The sequence below is a fragment of the Monodon monoceros genome, unplaced genomic scaffold (genome assembly GCF_005190385.1).
Source record: "Monodon monoceros isolate NGI ecotype Baffin Bay Population unplaced genomic scaffold, NGI_Narwhal_1 Super_Scaffold_15, whole genome shotgun sequence".
Lineage (NCBI taxonomy): Eukaryota > Metazoa > Chordata > Mammalia > Artiodactyla > Monodontidae > Monodon > Monodon monoceros.
In genome coordinates this window covers 38947949-38961889 of record NW_021703771.1, presented here as the reverse complement: position 1 = coordinate 38961889, position 13941 = coordinate 38947949, and the positions used below count along the sequence as shown (strand labels likewise).

The window sequence follows — 13941 nt, the reverse complement described above, 5'->3', positions numbered from 1 at the left end:
TCAAAGCAATTCACATAACCAAGCTGGTGCAAATGATTTTCAGTGCTTGATCTGGATATTTTGAGTATGTCGGCTATCTCCCACCAGGTATAACATTCATTGTTCTCAATTACTGTTTCAATTTGATCGCTATCAACTTCAACTGGTCTACCCAACCATGGATCATCGTCCAGTGAGAAATCTCCAACACGAAACTTCGCAAACCACTTCTGACACATTCAATCAGTCACAGCACCTCCTCTATAAACTGCACAAATCTTTTTGTGCGTTTCAGTTGTGTTTTTACCTTTCTTGAAATAATAAAGCATAATATGCCAAAAATGTTGTTTCTTCTTCCATCTTCAATATTAAAATGGCTACGCAAAAATTCACCAATTTTGATGTCTTTTTTTAAACGCATGCCGATACGACAGCTGTCACATACAATCTAACAAAATTGTTCCGAATGACGTTAAAAACAACTAACTGCTACTAGAGCCATCTTATGGAAAAAAACGAATGAAACTTTTGGCCAACCCAATACACAAATTGGATAACTTAGAAACACACAACCTACCAAGACTGAATCACGAAGAAACAGAAAATCTGAACAGACCTATAACTAGTATGGAGATTGAAATCAGTAATCAAAAACTCTCAACAAAGCCCAGGACCAAATGGTTTCACAGAAAAATTATACCAAACGTTTAAAGAAGAGTCAACACCAAACTCATCCAAAAAATTGAAGAAGAGGGAACACTTCCAAACTCATTCTATGAGGTCAGCATTACCCTGAAACCAAAGCCAGACAAAGCAGCTACAAGAAAACTACAGACCAATATCTCTGATGAATACTGTTGCAAAAATCCTTAATACTAGTAAAGAGAATTCAATGGCGCATTTAAAAAATGAAGATAGATTCCTGAAATGCAAGGATGATTCAACATATAAAAATTGATCAGTGTAATTAATACACCATGTTAACAGAATGAAAGGGGGAAAAACACATGATCATATCAATTGATGCAGAAAAATCATCTGGCATAATTCAACACCCTTTCATGATAAAAAATACTCAACAAACTAGGAGTAGAAGGAAACGATCTCAATGTAATAAAGGCCATATGTGAAAAGCCCACAGCTAACATCATACTCTGTGAAAGACAAAGCTTTTCCTCTAAGATCAGGAACAAAACAAGGATGCCTACTTGCACCACTCATAGTACCAGAAGTCCTAGCCAGAGCAATTAGGCAAGAAAAAGACGTCCAAATTAGAAAGGAAGTGTAAAATTATCTCTCTTTGCAAATGACATGATCTTATATATAGAAAACCCTAAAGATTCCCCCCTCACACACACATACACACACAAAATAAAAAATTAAATTAAATTTTAAAAACCTGTTGGAGATAAATTATGCAGCAAAGTTGCAAGATACAAAATCAGTTGCATTTTTATACACTAACAATGAGCAATCTAATAAGGAAACTACGGCAACAATTCCATTTGTAATAGCATCAAAAAGAATAAAATACTTAGAAATAAATTTAACCAAAGGAGTTTAAAGACTTGACACCAAAAACTACAAAACATTACTATAAAAAACTAAAGGAGACACAAACAAATGGAAAAGGACCATTTGATGAGGAAAGGACTGTCTTTTCAACAAATGGTTCTGGGAAAACTGGATATCCACATGCAAAAAAAATGAAGTTAGACCTTTACCTTACAACCATACACAAAAACTAACTAAAATGGATTAAAGACCTAAATGTAAAAATTAAAACTTTAAAACTCCTAGAAGAAAACGTAGGGGGCAAAGCTTCAGGACACTGGATTTGGTAATGATTTATTCGACATAAGACCAAAAGTCAACAGAAAAAATAGATAAATGGAACTACATCAAACTTACTTCTATGCATCAAAGGGCACAATCAACAGTAAAAAGGTAACCTACAGAATGGGAGAAAATATTTGTAAATCATGTATCTGACAAAGGCTTAATATCCAGAATATATAAGTAACTCCTTTAACTCAACAACTACCACCACAAAACAACAAAACAAACAAAAAAACCCCCACAAATAGCCTGATTAAAAAATGGGCATCTTACAGTTTTCAGAGTACAGGTCTTTTGCCTCCTTAGGTAGGTTTATTCCTAGGTATATTATTATTTTTGTTGCGATCATAAATGGGATTGTTTCCTTAACTTCTTTGTCTGATATTTCATTGTCAGTGTATGGAAAAGCAACAGATTTCTGTATATTAATTTTGTATCCTGCAAACTTACTGAATTTATTGATGAGGTCTAGTAGTTTTCTGGTGGCATCTAGGATTTTCTATGTATAGTATCATGTCATCTGCAAACAGTGATAATCATACTACTTCTTCTCCAATTTGGATTCCTTTTAATTCTTTTTCTTCTCTGATTGCTATGATGAGGACTTCCAAAACTATGGTGAATAAAAGTGGTGAGAGTGGGCATACTTTTCTTGTTCCTGATCTTAGAGGAAATGCTTTCAGATTTTTACTGTTGAGTATGATGTTAGCTGTGGGTTTGTCATATATGGCCTTTGTTACGTTGAAGTATGTTCCCTCTATGCCCACTTTCTGGAGAGTTTTTATTATAAATGGATGTTGAATTTTATCAAAAGCTTTTTCTGCATCTACTCAGATGATCATATGGTTTTTATTCTTCAGTTTGTTGATGTGGTGTATCACACTGATTGATTTGCAGATATTGAAAAATCCTTGCATCCCTGTGATAAAACCCACTTGATCATGATGTATGATCCTTTTAATGTATTGTTGGAGTCAGTTTGCTAGTATTTTGTTGAGGATTTTTGCATCTATGTTTGTCAGTGATATTGGCCTATAGTTTTATTTTTTGTGATATCTTTGTCTGGTTTTGGTATCAGGGTGATGCTGGACAAAAAGAGTGAGTTTGGAAGTGTTCTGTCCTCTGCAATTTTTTTGGATGAGTTTGGTATTAACTCTTCTCTAAATGTTTGGTAGAATTCACCTGTGAAGCCATCTGGTCCTCGACTTTTGTTTATTGGAAGTCTTAAAATTACTGATTCAATGTCAGTACTGGTAATTGGTCTGTTCATATTTTCTATTTCTTCCTTGTTCAGTCTTGGGAGACTGTACTTTTCTAAGAATTTGTCCATTTCTTCTAGGTTGTCCATTTTATTGGTGTAGAGTTACTCATAGTAGTCTCTTATGGTCCTTCTGGTATTCTGTGGTATGGTATTTCTGTGGAGTCTGTTGTAACTTCTTTTTCATTTCTGATTTTATTGATTTGGGCCTTCTCTCATTTTATTCTTGGTGAGTCTGGCTAAAGGTTTATCAATTTTGTTTATCTTTGTTTAGCCAGCTTTTAGTTTCATTGATCTTTTTTTTGTGTGTGTCTCTATTTCATTTATTTCTGCTCTGATCTTTGGGTTTTGTTTGTTCTTTATCTAGTTGCTTTAGGTGTAAAGTTAGGTTGTTTGAGATTTTTCTTCTTCTTCTTCTTTTTTTTTTTTGGTGATAAGTGTCATATAAGGCTTGTGCTTACTGATTTTCTGTCTGGTTGATATGTCCATTGATATCAGTGGGGTGTTAAAGTCCCCACTATTGTTACTGTCAATTTCTCCTTTTATATCTGTTAACATATGCCTTGTATATTGAGGTGCCCGTATGTTGGGTGCATATATATTTACAATTGTTATACCTTCTTCTTAGATTGATCCCTTGATCATTATGTAGTGTCCTTCTTTGTCTCTTGTAACAGTCTTTATTTTATTTATTTATTTATTTTTATTATTATTTTTTTTTTGCGGTACACAGGCCTCTCACTGTTGTGGCCTCTCCCGTTGCAGCGCATAGGCTCCGGACGTGCAGGCTCAACGGTCATGGCTCCCGGGCCCAGCCGCTCTGCGGCATGTGGGATCTTCCCAGAATGGGGCACAAACCCATGTCCCCTGCATCGGCAGGCGGACTCTCAACCACTGCGCCACCAGGGAAGCCCACAGTCTTTATTTTAAAGTCTGTTTTGTCTGATATAAGTATTGCTACTCTAGCTTTCTTTTCATTTCCATTTGCATGGAATACCTTTTTCCATCTCCTCACTTTCAACCTGTATGTGTCTCTAGATCTGAAGTGGCTCTCTTGTAGACAGCATATATATGGTTCTTGTTTTTGTATCCATTCAGCCAGTCTATGTCTTTTGGTTGGAGCATTCAGTCCATTTACATTTAAGGTAATTATCATTATGAATGTTTTTACTGCCATTTTGTTAATTGTTTTGGATTTGTTTTTGTGGGCCTTTCTTCTTTCCTCCTTCGTTTGTCCTCTTCTCTTGTTATGTGATGACTATCTTTAGTGTTATGCTTTGATTCCTTTTTCTTTTTTGTGTGTATGAATTTTTGATTTGTGGTTACCATGAGGTTTTGGTATAGCAGTCTGTATATATACATGATTGTCTTAGTTGCTGATCTTAGTTTCAAATGCATTTTAAATACTTGCATTTGTACTCTCCTCCCCTCATGATTACTGGTTTTGATATATTTTACATCTAATTGTTTTGCATATCTCTTAACTGCTTATTGTGATGATTTTACTACTTTTGTCTTTTAATTTCCCTACTAGTTTGTTTGGATGATTTTACTACTTTTGTAGATTTTACTACTTTTACTACTTTTGTCTTTTAATTTTACTACTTTTGTCTTTTAATGATTTTACTACTTTTGTCTTTTAATTTCCCTACTAGTTTGTGTTTGGATGATTTCCTATCTTTACTGTATGTTTGCCTTTACCAGTGAGCTTTTCCATTTCCTAATTTTCTTGTTTCTAGATGTGGTCTTTTCTTTTCTGCCTAAAGAAGTTCCTTTAGCATTTGTTGTAAAGCTGGTTTGGAGGTGTTGAATTCTTTTAGCTTTTGCTTGTCTGTAAAGCTTTTGATTTCTCTGTCAGAGTACAAGACCATAAACTATAAGTCCATGTACTCCATAAACTATAAGATGCTGATTAAAGAAACTGAAGATGACACAAACAGATGGAAAGATATACCATGTTCTTGGGTTGAAAGAATCAATATTGTTAAAATGACCATGCAATCCAAGGCAATCTATAGATTCAATGCAATCCCTGTCAAATCACCAATGCCATTTTTCACAGAACTGGAACAAAATTTTTTTAAATTTGTATGTGAACACAAAAGACCCCAAGAGCCGAAGCCATCTTGAGAAAGAAAAATGGAGCTGGAGGAATCACACTCCCTGACTTCAGACTATACTACAAAGCTATATTAATCAAAACGGTATGGTACAGGCACAAAAACAGGCATACAGATCAATGGAACAGATCAATGGAAAGCCCAGAAATAAACCCCCACATCTACAGTCAATTAACGTATGACAAAGGAGGCAAGAATATTCAATGGAGAAGAGACGGTCTCTTCAACAAGTGGTGCTGGGAATACTGGACAGATACATGTAAAAGAATGAAATTAGAACATTCTCTAACACCATATACAAAAATAAACTCAAAATGGATTAAAGAACTACTGTCAGACCTAAAGGTAAGACCGGACACTATAAAACTTCTAGAGGAAAACTTAGGCAGAACGCTCTTTACCATAAATCACAGCAATAGTTTTTTGGATCCCTCTTCTACAGCAATGGAAATAAAAACCAAAATAAACGAACAGGACCTAATTAAACTTAAAAGCGTTTGCACAGCAAAGGAAATCATAAACAAAACAAAAAGACAACCTACAGAATGGGAGAAACTATTTGCAAATAATGTGACCGACAAGAGATTAATTTCCAAAATATACAAACAGCTCATACAGCTTAATATCAAAAAAGTAAACAGTCCAATCAACAAATGGGCAGAAGATCTAAATAGACATTTCTCCAAAGAAGACACATAGATGGCCAATAGGCACATGAAAAGATGCTCAATATCGCTAATTATTAGAGAAATGCAAATCAAAACTACAATGAGGTATCACCTCACTCTGATCAGAATGGCCATCATCAAAAAGTGTACAAATAATAAATGCTGGAGAGGATGTGGAGAAAAGGGAACCCTCCTACACTGTTGGTGGGAATGTAAATTGGTGCAGCCACTATGGAGAACAGTATGGAGGTTCCTTAAAAAAAACTAAAAACAGAGCTACCATATGACCCAGCAATCCCACTCCTGGGCATATATTTGGAGAAAGCTATAATTCGAAAAGATACATGCACCCCAATGTTCATAGCAGCACCATTTATAATATCCAAGATATGGAAGCAACCTAAGTGTCCGCTGACAGATGAATGGAAAGAGAAGATGTGGTATATATACACAATGGAATATTACCCAGTCATAAAAAAAGAGTGAAATAATGCCATTTACAGCAACAGGGATGCACCTAGAGATTATCATACCAAGTGAAGTAAGTCAGACAAAGATAAATATAACGATATCACTTATATGTGGAATCTAAAAAAATGATATGAATGAACTTATTTACAAACAGATATAGACTCACAGACATAGAAAGCAAACTTATGCTTACCAATGGGGAAAGCAGGGTGGGAGAGGGATAAATTAGGAGTTTGGGATTAACATATACACACTACTATATATAAAATAGATAACAAGGACCTACTGTATAGCACAGGGAACTGTACTCATATCTTGTAATAACCTATAATGGAAATGAATCTAACAAATGTATGTGTGTGTGTGTGTGTGCATGTATTATATATATATATATATATATATATATATATCTGAATCACTTTGCTGTAAATCTGAAACTAACGCATTGTAAATCAACTATATTTCAATAAAAATTTTAAAATAAATATTTTTCAAAATAAATAAATAAAAATGGGCAAAGGACTTGAATAGACATTTCTCCAAAGATGATATATGTGGCCAAAAACCATATGAAAAGATACTCAATATCACTAATTATTAGAGAAATGCAAATCAAAACCACAATGAGATACCATTTCACAACCATTAGGATGGCTACTATCAAAAAAAACCCAAAAAACAAAAGCAAAACAAACAACAGAAAATAGCAAGTGTTGGAGAAGATGTAAAGAAATGGGAACCCTTGTGCACTGTTGGTGATGTGAAATGGCACAGCCTCTGTGGAAATCAGTATAGAGATTCCTCAAAAAATTAAAAATATTACTACTATATGATCCAGTAATTCCGTTTCTGAGTATACACCCAAAGGAATTGAAAGCAGGATCTCAAAGATGTATTTACACACCCATGTTCATAGTAGCATTATTCACAATAGCCCTGAGAGAGAAGCAACCCAAATGTCCTTTGATGAGTGAATGGATAAAAAAGTGTGATATAAACATACAAGGAAATGTTATTCAGCCTTAAAAAGGAAGGAAATCCCATCACATGCCACAACATGGATGAACTTTGAGGACATTATGGCTAAGTAAAATAAGCCAATCACAAAAAGACAAATGCTGTATGAAATATCTAAACTAGTCAAATCAAATTCTTGGAAACAAAGTAGAATGGTGTTTTCTAGGGCCTGGGGAGAGGAGGAAATGGAGAGTTGTTTAATGAATTATAGAATTTCAGTTTTGCAAGATGAAAAAGTTCTGGAGAACTGTTGCAGAACAATGTGAATAAAGTTAACACTACTGAACTGTACATTTAAAAATAGTTAAGATGGGGACTTTCCTAGCAGTCTAGTGGTTAAGACTCCACACTTCCTCCACAGGGGATGTGGGTTCGACCCCTGGTTGGGGAACTAAGATCCTACATGCCACACAGTGCACCCTCGCCCAAAATAAAAAATTTCTTTTTAAATTAAAAAAAAAGTTAAGATGGTAAATTTTATGTGTTTTTCACCATAATTTTTAAGGCAGGTAGATGGTTCCAAATGGTCCAGCTTGCACATGAGTCTGAGTATAACATGGAGAACAGGTACAATGGTATTCCACTATGAGTTATTACATTAGTTATAAATACAGAGAGTGCTGTTTTAGGGGGAAGAGAGTTTTATCTTTTTCACTGAAAGTAGAATATATAGCCTGCTATGGTTAAAATAAAGACTTAGATCTTCAAATGTTTTTGAGAGATTAGCCTGTCAGACTTTTTAAAAATGATTTCAACTATTGGAGTGAATCTACTAGCATATAATTACAGATGAAAGACTTATGGATAAGGTGAGTGTCTCTAGAGGATTTTGCTGAGCCCCAACCAGGGATGAGCCCCAAACTAGAGGAGCCCTTGGTAAGTCTATTTGTTCCTGGAAATTTAGGTTTTTTCTAATAGATTTTAAGAGCCCATCTAGTCTGGGATGCCTGCCTTCATCCCATTAGTCTTGGTATGGGATGAGCTTTTTGGTTATTAATGGCTCATCTCTCACCCTACAGAGTAGAGTAGTAAATCTACTTTTATTTCCAAATCGCCTTTGGCTAATATGGGATAACAACGGTTATCTCAATTTCTTTGGTTTTTATCATTTATTCAAAGGCCAAACTTATCCTACAAAGAGTGGCAAACTAATAAACTAACTACCATCATAATTTATTGAGCACCTACTATACATCAGTCACTATACTGGACAATTTGCCCATTTTGTTTTTTTCCCTAAACTACACGGTATTAAAATAGATATTAATGCCATTTTACAGTTGAAGCTAAAAAAATTTAAGTTATTTGCCCAAGGCCCCAAGCAGGACAGAGCTAGGATTCAAACTGAGATCTGCCGTACACTTAAGCCTACACTCTTTCTAGTACATTATATCACCTCCCTAGTCACAGAGAGTTATAAGTAGACGAACTGTCTGGTCTACTCATTTTATTTCAAATGAAAATAAAAAGGTAAAATACTTCCTTTTCCATCTATTTTACTTATTTAGTAAAGAGTAGATGGCCCCAGGCAATCTTCTCTAAACGTTTCTGCTTACCCCTTCTCTTAATACGACAACCAGAAAAATATGGTACCTAACCAGAAAAGTATTATTAGATGCTGTAAGAATTAGTGCAGGTGCTCATGTAGTAATGTATTTCTAACAGTGTTGACCACCATTATTTCTATACACAAAACCTAATAGTCTTCATTGCACAGTTGATTTACTGAACTGACAAGCACTTAAATTCTAGAATTGTTAAGTCAGGATTTTAAGACTAGAACTAAATTATTTAATAGAGAATAGAAGAAAAAGTCATTTACTTAGAAATCCCATGCATATATTTTCATCTTACATTTCTCATAGCAGAAAGTACAAAATGTATATTCATTTTTCCATAATACCTAACAAGAAGAAATGCTTATTTCTTTTAAAATACTAAGACTACTCACTAAAATCAGTACCTGAAAAACTTTCACTATTTGTTAATACTGAAAAAAAAGTTCACATATGTTGCCACTTCTTAAGAATGAAGGAGACCTGACTTCCTGTTGCTGTTGTTCATCTGCATCATGTTAGAAAGAAGGAACAGGCAGGGGTTCCAGGAAGGTGTGATGCCTCTGAATTCGGTTTAGAAGCTGCTGTGCCACCGGTTTGAATTCTGTTTCCCAATGGAGTTTGTGATAGTTTTTTAGGTCTTGGTCAAAACTCCCATTCAGTGCTAGTTCTTCATCTGTATCAGAAAAATTAACATTACAGCAATTATTTAGAAACATAATCCTACTGAATTAAGTTTAATTTTTGATGGCATGAGTTAAACTCATCCTGGATCATCTCTAATTCCAACAAGGCTTTTTTTTTTATGGGAGGAGTTCTTTAACTCTTTTCTGTTCTTTACAAAAACTTTTAAGTATAGGTTAGTCTCTTAATTTAAAAAAGATAATAATCTTCTCAAAAAGAAAAATCCTAGATTGACTTGAGCTCTTACTTCAATTTATCCCTAACGTTTACATGTAAGTCTACATCCAAAAGTCAGATCACAATTTCTCAGAATAAACAAAGTATTAATAGTTTATTTCCTCATCTGCACATTAGAAAAGTTAATTACTTCAGTGGTTAACAGGTATAAAAGAAGTTAGGAAATCTTTGGGGAAAGTAGCACAGCTGAATTTGACACTGTAAACTTGACTAAAAATCAAACTGCTCATTTCAGAGCAGGCCAGACATACTTCTTTGAAAAGACAACCCCTCCCCCTGCCACCTTATGCTCTCACCAATAAAAGTGAAAAGTGGGAGACTGAGAATCCTAAGGAGTACCAGAATCCCAAGTGAGTCCATGGATAATGCAGAAAAGCACTTGTAAAAAAAAAAAAAAAAATGCAATATTACAACCTTGATTTGCTTCTTTTTTTTTTTTTTTTTTTTGCGGTACGCGGGCCTCTCACTGTTGTGGCCTCTCCCGTTGCGGAGCACAGGCTCCGGACGCGCAGCCTCAGTGGCCATGGCTCACGGGCCTAGGCACTCCACGGCATGTGGGATCTTCCCGGACCGAGGCACGAACCCGTGTCCCCTGCATCGGCAGGCGGACACTCAACCACTGCGCCACCAGGGAAGCCCTTGATTTGCTTCTTAATCCAAGGGCACTCTGAATTCTGTGAATGTCATAAGTATATCCAACCCACGTAGGAAGACAAATGGCTACTGAGGTTTCTGCACCGACCTGCCACTGCATTTTTCTTTGTTCATATTGGACCCCATGTGAAGGACTTCAGGACAATGCACTGGCCTGCCAGTCAGAAGGTTGCTCTGCTACTTCCTAGGTCTGAGGCCTTCTTAAGTGGTAACCACTAAGTCCTAAAGTGACCACAAATATTGCTACTTGCATAATTCGCAAACTTTTTTCATAAGGCCAATTAAAATCCTACCATAAATTGCTTCATTAGTGTTTACATCAAATTTTCTACCCTGAATATTTTCAGTACACAGAGTGTACTTTGGCACTATTGGTGTTAGTGTCACCATCCAGGATAAGATAAGTCTGGAATCCCAGTCTGTACCTTCCCCTCCTCTCCTCCAGCCAAGTGGACAGCTATGCAGCTCTGAGATAAGTTCCGGGCAGACACACACACTTCAGCGAGGCTCTCCATGGAGACCCCTGTAAGCAAACCTGGCTCTCCCTACCCATTTGATAATCAGGGCCTTGAAAGAAAGAGAATACAGATGGTGTTCAATGCCTTCAAAGTCCTTCACGTTGGGCTACTTCCAAACAAAAGGAGTCTGTGAGACTCTGAGTGCTTTTGAATTTCTAGATCTTCTTCCTGCTCACTCTTCTCCAGATTTTCTGAGCACTAAACTTTCATTAAAAATGAATTCTCTTGTTTCATGCCCTTCTTACCCAAGCAGCTTAGGGCTGAGGGCTGCCCAGGCACCCCACAGTCCTTTCCTCTGCCCAGGGCTTTTGGTTGGATTTGATGGTTTTAGCCAAGTCACTATTTTGGTGTTTTGGGGTTTTTTAATCTAACGTCAAGACTATGTTACTTTTCTTGAGGCTTAGCACATAATTAGTTAATCTACACTCAGACCCTATTAATTGTAAATTGGGTTAGGCAAGATAACAAAAGTGGCCAAATACCTATAGGTAAGATAAAAGCAGTCTCAAGTTTCAAAGTAAATACAGCAAATGCCTAAAATGTGTCATATTGCAGTAGGTATTAAATTTTGGAACTTGTACTGCAAAGAATAGCAGAGGCTAATCCAAGAAAAATTTAGGTCTATGATTTTCAAACTTTTTTTTTTTTACTGTGACCTAAGAAGTCCATATTACATGATGACTATATACACACACTTAAATATTCATATACAAATAGCAAATATTTCACAATAGAATAGTTACTTTACTTATTTTACTTATTTATGTATTACTACATGTACTGTATATTTTTTCAAATAAATTTATTTATTTATTTTTGGCTGCGCTGGGTCTTTGTTGCTGTGTGTGGGCTTTTTCTAGTTGCAGTGAGCGGGGGCTACTCATTGCAGTGGCTTCTCTTGTTGTGAAGCACAGGCTCTAGGCGCACAGGCTTCAGCAGTTGTGGCACGTGGGCTCAGTAGTTGTGGCTCGCGGGCTCTAGAGGTAGGTCCAGTAGCTGTGGCGCACGGGCTTAGTTGCCCTCCAGCATGTGGGATCTTCCTGGACCAGGGATCGAACCCATGTCCCCTACATTGGCAGGAGGATTCTCAACCACTGCACCACCAGGGAAGCCCCATGTACTATATTCTGATATTCTGTTTCTTTGCTACTTCATTTTTTAAAGATGCTGGTCACAGTGTGAAAAGTGCTGATTTAGATAACCAATTATTCTTAAACTTTCTTTGTGCACAACATACTTCCAAATACTAGAATTTTAGGTAAGATATTAGAAAGGATTAAAGGACTCAAAACAAGTTTGTCAGTGACCATTATAACACAGTCTCTATCTATTACAGTTGAAGGATCCTGCAGCAGCAATAAAAGCTTCCTCTACTCACTGCACCATTTCCTAGCTTGCTGTTCAGCACCAGGTGGCTCTTGAGGGTTCGATTATTGTTGTGACTATTATAAGGCACAGTCCTTACATGTTCCAGAAGCACCTGATGGCTCTTTGGCATGGGCTTGGTGATGTGATCCTCTAACTTGAACACTGGGTCCCCCTCTACCCCGTCATATAACCTAGGTGCTAAGTTCCACATACCACAGACGAACGTAAAATAACCTAGTGTCGTTTACTTCACAATAACAAACTGCACACACTAATCACCATTTTCTGGCAATCCTGAGAGAAGCTCAGAGTAGCCTAGTGTGCCAGGACACACCACTTAAGAACGTCAAGATAAACACATTGCTAATGAGTTTATAAGAAGCGGCTGCAGTACATCAGGAAGTTTCAGACAACATTCTTTTTAAGCCACTTTTCTAAAAGACTGTCAACATCCCAACCACATTAAGGACCATTACTTTCTTTTTCCAGTTCCCCATCAAGAAAAAGTTGGTTAACTTATTACATTGCTTTATCAATTGCCCTACCATCATTTCTAAAAACAGTGCTCACACTTCAGTGTGGGACTTTTGTGATCTAACAGCTCATCCTGTTTTCAAAATGGCCTGTTTTTCAGCTATTTTTGTAAAAGAATTGAAATTTAAGTATACTCTCACTCATATATCAATTTCACCCGGTGCCACCCAACTGGCCAGACACAGCTACAACCCTGTCAGAAGTAAGGGTCTGATGCCCACACTGTGGAGAGAAGAGCCAGCAAGCAGCCGGTCCTCCACAGTGTGATGACCTGGCTCCCTGATGGACTATGTTGATTTTTGTTCCCCATGCCTCTGTCCCCTTCCACGGCAGGGTAGGGTAAGGGTATACTATGTAATGGAACAGCAGAAAAACACAGGGGCTAGATGTTTACTTTCTGATGAAGAGCCCTGGCCTTGCTACAGTATGATCTTACACAAGTCACCTAACCCTCCTAGACCTACCTACCTCATCTGTCACCTAGCTGATGACCTTCGAGAGATCTTACAAGGATAGAATGAACGTGCTTTTAAAAGTATACAGCACTATTAAAGATACCACTATTGTCAGTTAATCCACAGGCATCAAGAACCTGCTTTGCACAAGGCAATATCCTTCCCCTAAAGTGTCTCCACTGGAGTGGGGAAAAAAAAGATAAAAGTTACAAAACAATAATACAGAACAAGTTACACAGCTCATGATTAATTGCTATATAAGTAGTATAGATTTCCTATGACCATGGGCTTGAAAAGCTCATGGGAAGGGCCTGCAAGGACCGGCAGCATTGGGCCAGGTAGGTAAGGGATACGGCAGGAGCAAAGGTACAAGGTTAGGGAAGCACGCGAAGCCCAACCCGGCTGTAGGGAAGGTTGGGGGAGGGAAGAGGTAGAAACAGGCCCGTTACAGTAGAGTGTCCGCCCGGTGTGCTGCCCCTTGCCGCGCAGCCGGCCGTGCCCACATCCCTTCAAGGTGCCACACGGCCCCACCATTTTGTTATATATCATTGACTGCCCCAGACTTAGGTGCCAAAGCAAACCA

At 37.1% G+C, this 13941-nt stretch overlaps 1 protein-coding gene across 3 annotated transcripts in view; it reads right to left on the bottom strand.

The window, feature by feature from the left end:
• Nucleotides 1-9120: 9120 nt before the first annotated feature.
• The window catches only part of ARMC2 (armadillo repeat containing 2), a 107072-nt gene continuing 102251 nt past the window's right edge, over nt 9121-13941 (bottom strand). For all 3 annotated transcript variants that reach the window (XM_029223363.1, XM_029223364.1, XM_029223365.1), the window contains one exon: nt 9121-9584. In XM_029223363.1, the coding sequence (XP_029079196.1) occupies nt 9427-9584 (158 nt within the window). In that variant the 3' untranslated portion in view covers nt 9121-9426. The remainder of the gene's footprint in view (nt 9585-13941) is intronic.